Source organism: Babylonia areolata, chromosome 6 (genome assembly GCF_041734735.1).
Source record: "Babylonia areolata isolate BAREFJ2019XMU chromosome 6, ASM4173473v1, whole genome shotgun sequence".
Taxonomy (NCBI): domain Eukaryota; kingdom Metazoa; phylum Mollusca; class Gastropoda; order Neogastropoda; family Buccinidae; genus Babylonia; species Babylonia areolata.
In genome coordinates this window covers 3,013,906-3,032,233 of record NC_134881.1, presented here as the reverse complement: position 1 = coordinate 3,032,233, position 18,328 = coordinate 3,013,906, and the positions used below count along the sequence as shown (strand labels likewise).

The following is an 18,328-nucleotide window of genomic DNA, read 5'->3' as shown; positions in this document are numbered from 1 at the left end:
GCCACAACACATTCTAAGTCACCAGAAATGTGAGTATACCTTGTTGAGGTTGCCAAAGCCCAAGCGTTTAACAGCATCCACTTTCCAGTCAGGCAGTGGAGGGATGAACTGTGGAGCATTGATCCCTGCCCCCCGAACCGTTTCCTTCAGCACGCCAAGGGGCAACGTACAAAGTACTGCGTCACCCTTCCATGTCTGGGGATTCGCTGACGACCGTGCCTGGGTGGTTACCACCTCCACACCTGTGACCAGATTTGCTCGTTTAATGAGGTACTCAAGACTGCACTGAAGTTTAGTGGAAAAGATAGGCTGGAGTATTCATTTCATTATTATAATTTGCAATGATATTATTTTGTGGAACAGATTTGTGAATTCATCCAAGGATTAAAATTTGCTGTACTGAAGTGAATAGCCCAATGCATTGTGCATGACACTTCTGGACTAAATGCAGGACTTATATTCAATGATTTAAACACAGCTTTTAACAGGTTTTTTTTTTTTTTTAAATGAATTAATTCAAATATAACACAGCAAATATCACACATAACAAACTATTAACCCTTTTGCCACCAAAGGTAACTTAAGCAACTAGTTAAGCAGTTCATAGCCAAAGGCGACTTTAGATGACAGTGAGAGGTCATGTTAAAATGACAAAGCTTGACAGCTGCAGCCAAGTTTCCTGCACGATAGGAAATTGACAAACCTTCCCACCTTGACAGAGTTTGAAGTGAACAAGCACACTGTGTTGTTTTGACACAAACTAAATCATGTGACTGAGAGCATTGAGTTTCATGTTTTTACAACAGTGTCTTCGCGACCGATCAGAGTCTGGGGTGACAATGTTCAGGCTTTGCTCCAGATTGTGTTTCAAGAATCTGACAGTCAAAGGCCTGAAGAGAGTCACTGCTGGAGAATATATTTCATGATTCTGACAGTGAAGGGCAAATAGAAAGTATTTTAGATGATTCTTCTGAACAATACAGTGTGAAAATTCAAGCAACTGATTGTGTGTGGATGACTGTGGCCATGCAAGCAAGCAACACTTGTTTGTTATTTTCTTTTTTTCTCCCTTTTTTTTGTAATCTCTTTTTATTTTTCTATTTTGTTGGACCCGAGTTCATAAAAGATGGTTTCATTTATTTCACTAGCAAAATCAATGGCCTCATCACACACAAACAGGTTCAGTGGCCAAATGGTTAGAGTGTTGGACTGTCATCCAAGTTTCCTGGGTTTAATTCTCAGTTCTGGTGCACTAGTGGATGAAAAGTAGAGATTCTTCTGATTTCCCTGGTCAACTCGTGTGCTGACCTGCTAGTTTATAAGCATGCAGAATATCAACACGCACATTAAAAATCCTATAATTCATGTCAGTAGTCAGTTGGGTTATGGAAACACGAAAATACCCAAAATGCGTCAACCACAACGGAATCATCAGTGAGTTACTGTTAGTTGTGTAATGGAAAGAAGATGATTTGAAGCTGATATCTTGTATAGTTTAGGGTGTTTATCACACAGAAACTTAGCAGCAAAAGGGTTAATTAATCAGAATCACTTTCACTTTTTGAACACAACTGTAAAAGGTACACTTCTTTTTGTTTAGCATATCAAAAATTGTGCTGAAAAAAACCTGAAGACACACTGAGGATGAGATACCTGTTGGGGAGTACTTGACAGTCCGCACCACTGTGTTCAGTTTGATATCCATGCCCTCAGCCAGGGCCACGGGAACACAGGAATAGCCATTGCGAACTGAAACATATACAAGGAAAAAGAAATTTTTTTTTTTTAAAAAGGTCATTGCCTTTTACAGCCATCAGGGCAGTGAATTCATATCCATCATGTCCAGTGCTTCCTCAACTGAAGTCTGATACCCATTCATACCCAGGTGGAGTGAGGAAAATCCTCAGTGAGTTAAAACCCTTACCCAAGGACACAACACCATGCTGGAACAGGGCCTCAAACCCAAACTACTGCTGACCACTTGGTCACAAATCAAGAGCCTAACTGATCTGGCTTCAAGTTTCTACCAACTACTGCTGACCACTTGGTCACAAGTCAAGAGCCTAACTGATCTGGCTTCAAGTTTCTACCAACTACTGCTGACCACTTGGTCACAAGTCAAGAGCCTAACTGACCTGTCTTCAAGTTTCTAAGTGTCAGTGGTCTTCAAATAAAAATCTGCTGCACTTTTTTCCAGTTCTCTTTCCCTCAACAACTGCTTTAGCTTTTAGACATGAATAAAAATAGATAAGCTCTAACTTGTTCTCTCCTGCCTCTCTCTCTCTCTTAACAGTTGCTCAAAAGTCTAGACACTAAATATCAGCAACAGATCAACATACTGACAGAAATACTAGACAATGAACTGAGCAGCCACTGTCCTTTCCACATCAGCAATGATCGTAACTCAAAGAAACGGCATGCAATAAATATGAAAGAGCCGCAATGCTCCATTAAGTCACTACAAAAAAGGGATCTTTCACTGCAAGGTAATGATGTTTTCCCACATCCTCCACATACCTGTCAGATGGCTTCCAGAGAACTCAAAGTCATCATCCTGGTCCCAGTGCTTCAGTGACAGACTGCTCAACGGTGTGGCATTGGCAAATTCAAGGTTAGCAAAATGCCAGTCCAGAATCTGCCGATCTCGTGAGGACAGATACACATCACTTGGTGGGTTCGACTCCAGCTCATGGAGTTTGTCCTCAATTTCTTTCTGCTGTGTTTGTAGAGCGTCGTATTGCTATCATCAGAAAGTACAAAGAATGAACGACTTGCATACACATCAACCACGTTCATATTGAATGTCATGTTTCGAAGATTAGCTGATCTTTCTCACAATTCAAGAAAGCACCAATTCATTTACCTGATTCCACATACCTGCTTTGAATGCCACATTCCAAATCTTTATATCTATGGCAGTAACCATGTACGCCTGCAGTTCAAGGCATAAATGTACTACGTCAACAGTAAAACATTCATTTTCATTCCACATTCTTAAGATTCAAAATAAATAAGCAAAAAAGAAAAAAAAAATCTACAAAAGAAGAGAAGACAAGCCAATTCAAGTAGCAGGACAGCAATTAGTTTAGTTCTTATACCAAGAGACGATGTGAGTGCATGTGTCAAGTGTATACATGACCTTCAAGGTAATGCTCCAAAGGTGATTTACAGTCATTCAAATTAAACTTATGAAATACGTCATTCAAAGAATACAGTCTTGACACATGTCACACTCTTTTTCAAGGAAAATCACTAAACCATGTTACAGAAAAAACGCAGGCTTGCATTCTCTCTCACCCACCCACAACCCCCCCCCCCCCCCCCCCCCCCATCCTCCCTCCGCACACACACATAAGAAATAAATAGCACACAGAAAAATCAATCTTTACCTTACAAGCTGCTCGCAGATCCCTCATCTTGCTCTTGACCAAGAACTCCGCCGTGATGTCTCGTGGGGGCTTCACCTCTGCTGCCTCATTGCTCTGCTTGTGAAGCTCTTCCACCCGGTCTTTCAGGGTTAACATCTGCCAACAATCAAATGCACAGTTAATCAATTCAAGATGCTTTATTGTCTGCTTTAATATAGTTCAAAGAATTAAAACAGAAAATCTTCTTTAGGGTCATTCAAATGCTTGTTAACAAATATAAACGAGATGTAAAATTAAATGAATAATCTGCACACCCTTCCCTGATCATCATGCACACTCCAATCATCACAAGAAAATCATTCAGGTAAGAAAAATACAACATTCTATGACACAAGTGAACACCCCCCCCCCCCCCACCCACCCCACCCCACCCCCCATAACATTCTATTGTTGCATTTCTTTATCAGTCATCAAATGAAAGAAATCCGTTCTGAGGTGAATAATTATGTCAAAACACACTTCATGAATGGATGCTACAAATATCCAAATGCCAGCAATGGGATATATGTCCATATACTTCAAACACAACATGAAATAACCCAAAATCCTACAAATAAATGTTTCAGACACAACTCCAAGTTCTTTCTTTCTTTTGTTTTCTTTTTGATTTGTACGTTTTGCAATAATCTCCCATTTTCCTGGGTTCCACACATTGGGCACTAGGCCTAATTGTAAAGGATCCAGTCAAAGTGACCAGCTCAATGTTTGCATTGTACAGGTAACACATCGTATGATCATCAAATGTAGCTTTTCTGTTTCTGAACGCTTTCTCCAATTAGTTTGCACCAGGAAGTTCGTCTACTACTCATTCGATCATTTTTTAATGGCTGAAATAGCAGGGTTGCCTGATGGTACATGCAAATGAGCAAGTCTAACTGAAACAATGAGTTTGGGTACATGTGGACAATTAAAACAGATGCAGGTCTTGAACTCAGACATATTATTGGAACATCGCACCAGACTGTTGTTGGTTCTGATCACACATGTACACACACACAAACACACATTTAAGCACATACACCCCACACCACACACAAACACTCTCTTTTGAGAGCGCTCAGTAATTGTGCAGCATAGTTGACAAATACTCACATCAAAATATCCTCTGATCTGATTGCAAATGACACAATTTTTTTAGATTCCTGTCAAAACTGACATTCTGATTTGTCACCAACATGCTTTCTAAGTTCTCTAAGCACTGGCAATGCACAATTCATTCAACATATCAAATCAAATCAGCGATTTTAAACTGTCTCAAAAGTTCAAGTCCTACTACTTGCTTCCCTTGATTTTAGGATTTTGAGAGCACGTTTGTGAAATCGGTCAGCAATGGTGCACAAAGAAAAGAAAGAGCGCAGAAAAAGCCGGTATCAGAATGAGGTCAAAACAGACATTAAACAATGAAATCAGTGTGGTGAGAACAGTTCGAAGTGGGGCGGTACACGAACTGTTCGCAATTACATGCTGTTCGCCTACCTACCCTATTTACTTTAATATTCCAGAGCAACTGTTTACTTCAAGAATGAATTCAATTATACAACTGTTTGCAAATTGAATGAACTGTATTTATACACTGTCATGTTCACTGAGGCTTGACAACAGCAAACCCATGGCAGATAATTCTGGTAAGACAGATGATGTGACTAGGAGGCATGGGATACAGACCTGTGCCTGTGTCTTTCTGAGTTTCTCCTGCAGCTCAATCAAGCGTTTCTGGTGCTCAATCTGTTTCTCCTTCACATGCTTCTCCTGTAACCTGCACACAGAAAGCAAACAAATCAGGTGATACTTCTTCGACCAGCAGCTGACTGCCTGTCTACTGTTTATCAACGATTTTCTTTGTTGGTTTTTTGTTTCGGTTGAAATATGGTTGTGTGTACTTTGAGGAGGAGAGAACTCAGTAGCATGCCCACCGTTTTTTTTCTTCTTCTTGTGGTTTTTTTAATACAATTTTGCATGGGAACAGCAGCATCTATACAATTATGCTACCCAAATAACAGACGAGAAAGAGATAAGACACTCTCTACATGTGTAGTACCTAGTCATCCTCATGCTAGCACATACCTATGAACAAAGCAGTGCCCCTCTTTCAATGCACTGTGCTGTTATGTGGGACACTCATCTGCTTTCCTATGCTGTTATGAAGTTGCACTTAATTAGTGTTTCTCAAGTTAGTAGTGGCAGTGCTGAACTGGGAAATGGACATACATCACATGTGCGTGCAAATATCTGCACACCAAGCTTGCTCTCTGAACAAACAAAAACAAAACAAAAACTATTTTATTCAAACCACTATACTATCATCCATCCAAACAAACATCTTGCAGTACACCTACTTGATTACAGCCTCCAATGCCTGCCCTAGAGACATGGGCCGCCCGTTCACCTCGTTGAAGTTCATCTGGTGTGAAATATAGGACGTGGTTTCCAGCAGACGATTGAACTCACGCTCCACCATCTCATCTTTCTCCTTCAGGACCTGAAATGATTTTTCTTTTAAAAAGTTCTTAGTTTATATTCTATAACTCAAAATCAAACTTCCTGCAGCCATACAATTTACCAATATATATTGCTTCTAAAATACAACATACATGTATAGTGCATATATATAAACACACACACAAATTCTTTCTCTCACACACAAACACAAAAATGAACAACAGTAATGTTCAAGATTTGCTCTCTTGCAACAAAATTCATATAACATAAGCATTAGGAAACATACACAATAAATGTTAAAATGCAGAAGAAATTTTCTTGTCATGTGTTCATTCATATGCTTAAATCTAAACATGCTAAATCATTAATATCTTTTAAAATAGTTTATAATACATGTTCATATATATCATTAAATTTTCTAGCACTGCGCTGTCATCTATGACAGGATAGCACAGTTATATTTCTACAAGGTCATTTTAAACAATTTTTTTTTACTGTTTCTAGCACTGCACTGTCATCTAAGACAGGATAGCACAGCTATATTTCTACAAGGTCATTTTAAACAAAATTTAACTCATGCATGACTCCAATGCTACCAGGGTGACTTACTGTGCTGCCATTACTCTCATACAATGGACATTTCTGTTTAATCTTGTGAAGCTCCATGTTGATCTGTCGACTGAGGATGGTGACCGGGTTCCCCCCTGAAACCATTGAAAGGCTGTAGTGTTAACTGTTCTGGATTAGAGTAAAACTGGAATTCAAGTCAGCTACTTTGGATTTGATATCTGGGGCAACTGTCTTGAATCAGTGACAACTATTTTAGATTCAATATCTGAAGCAACTATTTTGGATCAGTGGCAATTATTCTAGATTCAACATTTGGGGCAACTGTTTTGGATCAGTCTACTACTCTGGATTTGGTATCAGGGGCAGCTGTTTTGGATCAGTGGCAACTATTTTACATTCTATATCTGGGGCAACTGTTTTGAGAGTAGTGTCAAGTGTTCTGGATTTGTTATCAGGGGAAAATGTTCTGGATTTGTGTCAACCATTGTGCATTTGATATTCAAAGCTGGAGTGTCTTCACCTCCACATTATTTTATATACATTGTCTTTCCTTTCTCTCTGCCTAACCAAAAAACAAACAAACAAACAAACAAAAAGCCCACAATTTACCTTTTCTTGGCTGTAAACGGTTGAACTTTGTCTGAAACTTAAGTGTGAGCTAGCTTTCTAAATTACTTGAAGGACTCTTTCGGCCATATATTCAAAATCATATATCAATCCTTCAAGTCATGTGCTTTACTTTACTGTCACCTTCATTTAACCATAAACTGAGCTTGTGAGTTTAAAAAAATCTTTAATTTCTTTCTTTCTTTTTTTTTCTTTTGTATTGAATAATATCAGAATGCTCATACAAAAAGTTCATTCAAAACTGATTATCTGATTCTTAGAACATTTTACTAAGTGATCACACAAAAAGTTCAAATATCTGCTTCTAACAATATGCCATTTGTCTTTGGAAAGCAAACAAAACAGCGAACAGAAAAATAAAATCACATGCACATCCAATTTTCATTTCCCTACCCAAAACCATCTGACATTCAAACAGCACAACAGAGAAGAGAACAGCTGTCCAGTTAATTATTCATGCTGTTACACCACTGTCCCATTATGACAATAATTCAAACACCAAACAGTCTACATTTTCATGAGCATGGAAAACACATTCTTAAAAAAAAAAAAATAAAAAAATAAAATTCATAAATTAGGAAACCAGATGTACTCCAATTAGAAAGACTATGTACTGATTAGTCTCAGTAAGTCTTTTAGTCACTGAAAACTACAAGAAGGCAGCACTTAAATTCATGCAGATGTAAACAATTTCTGTCTCAGTTATTTTAACACTGAGCTCAGCTGAAGCCAGACCAGAGTGAACTAGAATTTGAAGGCCACAGTTCTATCAATAGTTATAAGCCACATCATGTACAACTGAACAGAATAATGTGACAATGAATGCTGTTTTTACAAGTCACTCTATCAACATCATTATCACAAATATGACAACACTGAAACTACAAAACCACCACTGACCTGTCAATTTCTCACTTGCAATAACATGCTGCTTTCTTTTTAATCTGAAAATATTAATCTCCATACAAAGCAGTGTGCACAAATGAACAGCACGAATTACGGTCTATTAACTCACTTCTGAATTTCATGAAACATAAAGAATGACAATAAGATGGCAATGAAGAGACCTTACCAAGTCCGGTCACCACCATAGCTCCCAAATCAGCGACATAGTTCCCTTTTCTGAAAGTAGCAACACGGCCCCCTACACGATCCTGGAATAAGGGAAACAATTGGTTTTTGTAATAAGAATATGAAAAACAAATCATCAGACCGAGTGATTGATAAAGAAAAAATAAATCATGCCCTTCTCCCCCCATCCCCAACCCATCCACTCAATGTTTGCTCTTTGGAATACCAAAAATCAGAGATACATAACAGCATTCTTGTTCTTGTTCCAGAAACAATGCTTTATTGTTGTGTTCTGCATGCTTATTTCTTGTTATGGCAGTATAAATCAGTTAATGACACACAACAATGGGTTTTTTTTTTCAAATCAATGTGTTCCTTTTCTGTACTGCATTACTGGTGTGGCAGAACGAATTACCACAATCATCACACAACATGGCCAACACATGCATGTTGCTTTGTTTTTTTGTTTGTTTCTAACTGGTGTGATCCTCTTGAATTCTTCTGTTCTGAACTCTTGATGGATCACTATAAGTCAGCTTCTCAACCAGAATTTTTCTCCAGAGGCAAATTTCATAAAACATAAATGCCTCCTTTTTTTAAATTATTTTTTTAATTTAAAGTTTTGTCCATGATTTCTACACATATCTCTCTATTCCATATTTATCTATTAATACATGTCTGCATTTGTTTCTTTTTTATTAGGCAGTGACTATGTCATCTTTTTCAAACTCAAAATATGTGTGTGTGTGTGTGTGTCTGGATGCGTGTGTGTATATGTGTGTGTGAAAGAGAGATAACGTGCATGCGTGCGCACGTGTGTGTTTATGTCTGTGTGTGTGTGTGTGTGTGTGTGTGTGTGTGTGTGTGTGTGTGTGTGTGTGTGTGTGTGTGTGTGCAAGTGTCAACTAATACAGGGACATTAGGCTTTTTTACAAAATGCAGCCTTACCCGTGATTCCAATAAAATGACATCCATACCAAACGACATCAACTGTCTGGCAGCTCCAAGTCCAGCTATACCAGCCCCGATGATAATAACTCGACCATGGCGTTTCACTGTAAAATTTTCAGCTCAGCGTTCAAGACTGTACATGCACTTCATCAGAAAAAATCAATATGATTAGAAGAAACAGTTCACATTTTTTTTTTGCTAATCAAAACATAAAATGCTGCATGTCCATCGATTTAACTCACTGATGAGTTACAACATTGACCTTCCCTCCACCTCTATCAGAATTAATTGGTCCTGGCTCCATGGCATTAGTCCCATAGTTTGATAGGAAAATGCTGTCCACAAACAGTCTCATCGTTTATAAACACACACACACACAACTGGCCTTCCCATACCAAACATCTCCAAAAGTAAAATTACCAAACACTTAACTCCACATGCCATAAAATCTTTCTTTGCCATTCAAAAAGCCAGTTGCCAACCCACTACGCATAATTCATGCAACGGGGTACAAACACATATTAAAGCTCACCTGGCAACTGTTTAAGGCGCTTGAAGACTCCAAAGTTGATGTACCCGTAGCGCTCCAGGTACGCATGTACTCGCATTACCAGAGGCCCATCAGCTGTCACATAAGTCTGATCACCTGAAGCACTAGTGGCAACTATTACAGATTTCCTGTAATTTCAACTACTGCTATGACTGTATGAGTGTCCTGTTAGTGTTACACTGTTCCTGTATTTTCCAAATACTGACATCAAGCCTTGTAATATATATGCAAAAATGTTAATCACACATTTTCCTTCTTTGCTTTATTTTCTATAACAAGTCTGATATTAGTGATAAAATACATATTTAACAGAATATACGATATACTTCTAGCATCCATTGCTTACCATCTACTACTGCATCATTTACCTAAAGTTGGTTAAAAGATAGTTCTAACTATGCATAAAACATTGACAACCCAGACAGATCTCTTTCCCAAATCAGAACAATTTGCAAAGTATTTAGGGATCCAACACTGTCAGCAGAACACAACCTAGATAGATCACTTTCCCAAATCAGAACAATTTGCAAAATATTTTGGGATCCAAGACTGTCAGCAGAACACCATCAATTCAAAAACTTACCATTGTATGGAGATTCTATCTGCGTCAACGCATTTTCCAGAGTCAGTTGTAGTTTGGGATTCTCCAGCCATAACTGAAGCTGAGAGGGCAAGAATAAAACTTGATTTAAGAAGATCTTTCCAAAGGAAACATTTTCATTCAAATACTCAAAAACAGTTGAAAAAAGAAATATAATAATAAAATCTGCATACCACATTCATTTTCTTTTTAACCCTTAGGCTGTCAAGGTACCTGGAAAAATACTGAAACAGGTAGGTGTAGAAAAAAAAAAATTCTCAACTGACACAGGTTTAAGTAGAAATTTTCTGAAAGAAAAATGAATGTACAGTACAGAAAAAAATGTTTGTTTTGATTAAATGATCATGTGATCCACAAGAAAATTTAAAAAATAAACACTACACATACAAATGAACAAACACAAACATACATACATACAGACAACTTCCCCAACAAAGAATTGTCTGGAAAAAAAAAAAATTCATCAGCCAATTGTCAAAGTCAAAACTCAATGATCTGAAAATAGGCAAACCACCATGCCCACTCCACTGCCCCTACCCCCTTCCCACTCAACCTCATGTCATGATTCGCTCAGCATACTAAATCTGATACCTCCCCCACTCCTACTAGCTCTCACAGGCCTGTCTCACATACAGCATGTTCTTTTCTTGAATCATTCAATGCTGTCTGCTAGTAAAGTCAAACTGTGTTCTGCTCTTTGAGTGAAGAGTAGGCTGATATTCCTCGCCTTCCTTGTCAAAAGAATAGCCAGACTGCAGTTTTTGCAGTCTATCTTCATCTTCTTCAAGCATTTATTCTAACTTTCATTGAGCATTGCCTAAATTCTGTGTCACTGTGTTTACTTTTGCTTTGTCACACATGGCTTGGTCATGACACTGTCATTTTTCTTGCCCACAAAAGATAATAAGTTTTTGACATGCTCTAGCCAGCCAATAAAATCACTTGAAAAAAACAAATTCCTGGGTGAAAATTCCTGGGTGACAGGGGTTTTCAATATTTTCATCAGAGAGTCAGGGGAACCTTGGCGAAGCTAAAGCTACCAATACAATAATTCCAAAACAGCATAAAAACCTTCACAAGACAGATATTTAGCTACCATTTGGGTTTGGCTTTTGTGGCAGTGGCAGAGCAGTGAATTATCTACGGTCTGAGAATGGCATAAGAGCCAGTCTATAGGTGAATGAAAAACACACAAATATACATTCACACACAAAGGACGTTAAATGAAAGTACTACTCTTTGCACTACTGGGAGTGCTAGCAAATGCAAATTCATTCACTCTCACTATCACCAAGTAACTTACTCTCTTTTGCACGCACACTCACTCATGATCACACATGCAGACACACACACTCATCCTCTCTTGAATGCACTCATTCTCATCACATATATGCCAACATATAAAGACACACTCATTCTCTCTTGAACACATACACACTGATTGCTAAACTCATTCACACAGACAGATATACTCTTTCTATTTTGAATATGCAAGATATTAATAACAAATGCCAACGCACAGAGGGTGAGAAACACATTCATGTGTCATTCTTTCTCAAACGCACAGTGACAGTCACTCTTATCACACATTACAACTCAAACTCATTCTCTCTCAAACGCACTCTCTAATCACGCATGCCAATATATACAGATATACTCATTCTCTCTCGAACACACACATTAATAAAACATACCAACAATTACATACACACACACATACTCTTTCTCTCTAAAGCACATCAGTCACTCTGATCACACATGCCAACATACACACACACTTTGACAAAACATTGTCCATAGTCTTACCATTCTGTTTCGTAAATACAAGAATATCTTCTGTCCCTGTGTTGAGCCATTGGCTAAGTCAGTGAAACAATTAGCTTCTTGTGATGTCATTTTATCCACTGGCAGACGACTCTGGAAAGCTGCGCCCTCCAAACCTTTTGGATGAAACAAGTATTGGTACCACTGAACAAAATATTTTTTTCAAGCACTTCCCACACAGGTCACCATATAAAACATGAACATTATATATCAGAACAGAATTTTAAAAAATGGATCTGTAAATCTTAAATATACATATAAAGGAATCAAACAGCTATATAATAATATATATAAACTTTTCAAAGTGACTTAAATCAGTCTACATAGGTCTACAAATGTATGGCCAATGTGGTGGAGAAAAGAACTGACAACTGAGATGTTTGTAACTATTGTACTGATTAATCAATCAGCATACACTTTTTTTTTTGGGGGGGGAGGGGGGGGAAGCCCTGTGTAAAAAACTGAACAGATTAATCAAAAAACATTTTATAGTTTAAAGATTGTACAATACACATGAAAAAAAAGTACCAAAAAAAATGACAAAAAAAAAAGATAGAAAGAAATAGAAATGAGTACAACTGTGAGTGAGGTTTATTACACCAACAATAATGCAAGCATTTTACCTGTGGGGTCATCTGGCTGGGGCTGCTCAGGGTCTGCCTTCTCTGGTTCAGTGTCTTCTGGCTTGACTGGTGGTTTTTCCGTTTCCTTGGTCTCCACACTCGGCCCAGTTTCCTTGGTCTCTTTCTCCTTGGCTTTTTCCTTACGTTCCTCTTCAGAATAGTATTCATCCTCTGACAGGTGCGCAAGGTGATCATCCATTTCTTTGTATTCCACCTGGTAAATGTTGCACTATGTGTTCATCTCTTCAAATGACAGGCGCAATAGCCGAGTGGTTAAACTTAAAGCACTGGACTCAATCTGAGGGTACCAGGTTCCAACTTTGGTAACTGCACCTGGTGGGTTAAGGATGGAGATTTTTCCAATCTCCCAGGTCAACACATGTGCAGACCTGCTAGTGCCTGAAACCCCTTCATGTATATATATACGCACACAAATGATCAACTACACACATTAAAGATCCTGTAATCCATGTCAGCATTTGGTGGAATATGGAAACAAGAACATTCCCATCATGCACACCCCCGAAAATGAAGTATAGCTGCCTATATAGCACAGTAAATTAAATAAATAAATAAAAAGGTCATACACGTATGTTACATGCCTGTATGAGTACCTGTATGTCAGTGACTGAAACCTGACTGAATGACACAGGAAACAAATGATAAGCGCCCAATGGCAGCTGTTAGTTGGCTCTGCCCAGGTAGGCAGCCTGTTGTGCAAATGACTCCATGCTTAGAGATTGGTCTCTGACCAAGAATAGAGGTTATATATAAGTATCCATATCATCATCATTAAATTATTCTTGTTATTTAAACAATGCCATGTATTTACTTAACTGAATAAGGCTGCTGGAGAGTTCCGTGCTTACATGACATACAGAGGCACGTCACATGATCTGTGCTCTCGAAGCCAATTGGCTTTCCCAAATTTCGAGCAAGAAATGCTATTGAGAGAAGCAGAATATGCGAAGCAGGTGGTTTCTTTTTTTGACTTTTAGCTTCAGATTTTGTCGAGTGTTTCAATTGTGCATACAATGGCAATTCATTATACTGAGTTTGGCTGTTGAATTGGAGGAAACAGCAGGTTTCTTTTTTTGACTTTCAGCTTCATATTTTGTCGAGTGTTTCAATAGGGCTTGAGAAGATGACGTCACGTGCGGTGCATTGTGGGACCTGGCGCCACTGTCTGTCACGACAAATGTAAACACAGTAAACCCACACTTCTTCCCACGTTCTGCCTTGCTGACTATGATCATCTCCAGTAGGATACTGAGCGAAGCCAGATATTTGCTGCATTATCGGCTGTACAAGCCGAGGATACTGTACTGATTCGGGACCCACTGGGTTTGGCTTTTATCGAACTATTCCCAAGTTGAAAACTAAAGTAGGATAGCAGGTTGAAGAAATGACAAGACAAAGGAGGCAGGCATGGGTTGCAGCTATCCAGCGCACCACAGTGACATTTGCAAATACCAGTGAACATTTCCGTGTTTGTTCAAGACATTTCCGTGGAGATAACACAATGTTGTCAGCTACGAAATAATGTGAATTCTCAAGTGTTCTCCCCAAATAGGCTAGTTTTCATTACACTTGTTGAAGCTTTGACTTACACTTGGCTAGCTTTTTTAGTGAATTCTGACCCGTGTTCAGATGAAGGCCCACAATCTGTTGGCTAAAAATATGGTTTCACATTTCAGGAATTAGCCTAAAAAAAATTAAATTCTATCCAACAATAACTTATTTTATTTATCTGTGTCTGTTAGTTTCACTGATCAGTCTCGACCTGTGTCTGTTTTGTTACCTGCATCAGCCTGACCTGTGTTTCATCAGTCACAACCCCGATTCCCTTCTGATGAACAAAGGAGACATAATTAATGTGGGCCTTGGTTGTTGCTTTTCAGTGTCATTGAGATCTTGCTCAGGAAATTTGAAGCAAACTGCTTAATAACCGTTTCAAAGAAAAACACAGAAATCTGAAACAAGACGTGTCTTCAGATCAGTGTATAAGGTGAACATCAAACTGGATGTGCACACACACACACACACACACACTGATTGACTGATATGTGCACACACACACTCGCACACTGACTGACTGATGTGCGTGCGCACACACACATGCACACACACGGATAATAATACACACAGTGACAGGCATATCTATGTATTATATTCATAGAATCAAACACACATTTCTACTGTGAAAATTTTGATTTAACTGAGCTGAAAAGGGTTGGGGGGGGGGGGGAGAAAGTGAGAGAGAAAGAGCATGGGTCAGAGAGTGTGTACGTGTGCATGTGATTGAGTTTGTATGTGTGTGTGTGTATGCATGTGTTGTGTGTGTGTGTGTGTGTGTGTGTGTGTGTGTGTGTGTGTGTGAGAGAGAGAGAGAGAGAGAGAGGGAGAGAAAGACTAAAACTCAAAGAGAGATCAACTGCAAAGGTCAACATAAAAGGTTTATGTTTTCAAGGAAGCCTGCCTGTGATATCTTGAAGTATCACCCTGCTGGGCCCCATCTCTTCACCTTGGGCACAGCAGAGTGAAAATAACAGAAAACACCAGAAACAACAGAGTGAAGAATAGAGAAAAAATATTGAAAATTTTACTCATGATATCCCAGTTTTGTGATTTTCCTGACAGTACTACAGTTTTTACTGTCTTCTCTGTCACAAGGGAAGAGGCACCTTTTGTCACCAGATGCTCGTCATAACTTAAATGGGATTGTTTCTACAATCATTCATGTGGCACCAATTTGTGGAATCCTTTGGGTAAAAAGTAGCAGTAATAATTGATTGCTTTGAAAGTTTCATGAAAAGACCACCTAATCTTCATGCAGGAGACATGACAGATTCTCATTACAAACACAATCATACAGTGATAATGTAGGTATAATAACAAAATGTTTTACATCATTCATTTCAAAAGGCTGGGGAGGGTGAACAAGTGACTTGTAAGCACATAACACAGGAAAGTGGATTTTAAAAATAAACTACTGCTTGGGGATATTTTCTTGCTGACTGTGGATTCAATACTGGAGAAAAAGTGGGACTATAATGTGTGCTGAAGTGAAAATTTCATCCTTCATCTAAGGCAAATGTCAGATGCATACAAAAGACATAGAACACACAAAACGTGCCCACTTTAGAATGTATACGAAAAGAGTAAATGGAAACCTGGGGTGGGTGTGTGTGTGTGTGTGTGGGGGGGGGGGGGGGAGCATATTATCCCTATCAAACAGTGAGGCGAGATTATGTGAAATTTGCCCTGTTCTCTGTGTGTGTGTGTGTGTGTGTGTGTGTGTGTGTGTGTGTGTGTGTGTGTGTGTGTGTGTGTGTGCAGAGTCAGTGTGTGTGTTTGTTTTGTGCTGTGATAGTGTGGGTGTGTATATGTGTGCTGGAGCTGTTGGCTCACAGTCACACAGCTTGAAACCAACCTCCCCACCCAACTCATATGTAAGTCACACAAACATGCACACACACACACACACACTCTCTCTCTCCCCTTCTTTCTTTCTAACACACACACACACACACACAGACAGTGGAACACATTCACAAACTCACACACACACAATGACACAACACACACACACAAAGCACACAATGACTCATTCACACACACAAACACACTAGACACATTGACACACCACTCAGAAACAAACACACACTCACAAGCCACTGGTCTAAATTTTGTTTAGATCAGTACATACAAGCACACACACTGACAGCAAACTAACACAACGTGCATCCATGTGTACTTTTTTCCATCCTAGTGAACAGGTGTAAAATCAAAGAAGAAACACACACACACAGCGAAAGTGACACACGCAGACACAATCACTCTCAACTGAATCGTAATGGTTGAAGCCATTCACAAGCTAGGTTTATCGATGTATGACATCTTGCCCCAAGATGAAGCTTGTCTACATTCTTCCTATTTTCCTTTGCTTTTCTACTTTACACTTGTTAATCGATCAAGAGCATGAGATGTTCGAGGATGTCAGATCATCAAACCAACAAAAGTGCCGTTGAATCTGACCAGAACAAAGGGAAATGACTCTGACAATCCTAGTTTCATGACATCATCGCTTGTTCCCTACTGTGCATACAATGGTAATTCATTACACTCAGTTTGGCTGTTGAATTGGAGGCTATCTACTAAAGAAGCAGGGGAAAACACATGTTTGCTGCTTTTACCTTTAGCATTACTCATGATTTTTAGTTAAAGTTTAATGCGCATGCACAAGATCCAAGATGGCCACAGAAGTCTATTGTTTATTCTAGATCTACTGCACTTTACTCACAAAGTCAGTTTCTGTATAACCCTTTCCTTTATATTGAGGGCAGTTTGCTTGCAGTCTGGTTGAATGTGATAAACTGTCTCATTTACCAATCTTTTGTGTAATCCTGCGAATAAATAATTGCATTCATAATTAAAGCCCCTTCCTCCTTCCATTAAATGGTCAACCCCACCATCCATGGAACTTTTGTTCAGATCATATGACCAGCTGACAATCATAAAAATAAAATATGCAACTAAACAATTTTATGTTCTGCATGAGAAAAAGAAGAATGTGAATATATTACCAAACTCAATTTATGAATTTCATAATTACGAAACAAGTAAGTAGTGGGGGTTGCTGCATGGAAATATTCATCATTTGAGAAGCAGAAAAATGACAATGTTTGAAAATGTCCTATTTTAGCTTCCTGAATTACTGCACCTATTGGTTACGTTTTTTTGGTTTGTAATTGTAGTCTGATCAAAAACGGAAAAAGGAAGATTGTGGCTTATTGTCTTGTCTTGTCTATAATCCTTGGTAATCCCTACACAGGGCAACAATCCACAATAGGGGGTGGCACTTTTGTGACTGAATCCGCAACAAAATTGAGTAAATAACGTAAAAAATAAAAGTCGAAACCCACTGAAAAAGCGTTACATCACAGTCATCAGCTAATGTTATATATTGTTCCATACATGCACGCAAATTGCCGGTAAAATATGTAACTTCATTAGGATGCTGAAATAGGACTTTACTAAATAACTTCTTTTTTAAATCAAAGTAATTAATGCTGCAATATATTTGTATTTATCCTTAGTTTATGGTTTAATTCTCCTACCTTCGCTCTTTTTCTTTTGCTTACACGCCGGCTACTTTCAGAACTGGCGTCGTCAGCATCGTCAGCTGGAGATGCGCTTCTCTTTTTACTGTCTTCAGCATTCCCATCACTCTCTTTCTTTTCTTTCGGCATCAAAGTGGTTACTTTACCAGAAGGATTCGACATGATTAATTCTGTAGTCTCTTTGGCCTGTTTTCTGTGCACGCTTCGACAATCCACACTGCTTTGTTTTTCAACAGCGCCGCCTGTAATGTTGCACGAGAGTAATGCCCCTTGCTGAAGGAAAAAGGGGGATCGGAAGCATGGGTTTGGGAAAGTACAAGAGATACAACTCAAAGACAAAGATATCTAACCACGTTGGGTTTTTATGTTTGTTTGTTTGTTTGTTTTTGATGTTGTTGCGTTTTGTTTTGTTTTTGTTTTTTTGGTTGTACTTTTTGTTTTTTGTTTGCTTTTACTTTGACTGGATACGTTGAATGAGCTTGGGGTGGGGCGGGAGGGGGAGGGGGAGGGCGACTGAGGGT

The 18,328-nt window shown here is 38.8% G+C and overlaps 1 protein-coding gene across 1 annotated transcript in view; it reads right to left on the bottom strand.

The window, feature by feature from the left end:
• The window catches only part of LOC143282653 (lysine-specific histone demethylase 1A-like), a 30,805-nt gene extending 12,763 nt beyond the window's left edge, over positions 1–18,042 (bottom strand). The window contains exons 1-14 of the mRNA XM_076588306.1: positions 17,805–18,042; positions 12,685–12,898; positions 12,044–12,177; positions 10,220–10,298; positions 9,619–9,711; positions 9,084–9,190; positions 8,137–8,218; positions 6,477–6,571; positions 5,765–5,907; positions 5,094–5,184; positions 3,390–3,524; positions 2,518–2,740; positions 1,654–1,749; positions 40–242 (exon numbers count right to left, since the gene is read on the bottom strand). Coding sequence (XP_076444421.1) covers positions 40–242; positions 1,654–1,749; positions 2,518–2,740; positions 3,390–3,524; positions 5,094–5,184; positions 5,765–5,907; positions 6,477–6,571; positions 8,137–8,218; positions 9,084–9,190; positions 9,619–9,711; positions 10,220–10,298; positions 12,044–12,177; positions 12,685–12,898; positions 17,805–17,969 — 1,860 coding nt within the window. The 5' untranslated portion in view covers positions 17,970–18,042. The remainder of the gene's footprint in view (positions 1–39; positions 243–1,653; positions 1,750–2,517; positions 2,741–3,389; positions 3,525–5,093; positions 5,185–5,764; positions 5,908–6,476; positions 6,572–8,136; positions 8,219–9,083; positions 9,191–9,618; positions 9,712–10,219; positions 10,299–12,043; positions 12,178–12,684; positions 12,899–17,804) is intronic.
• Between the last annotated feature and the right edge of the window lie 286 nt (positions 18,043–18,328).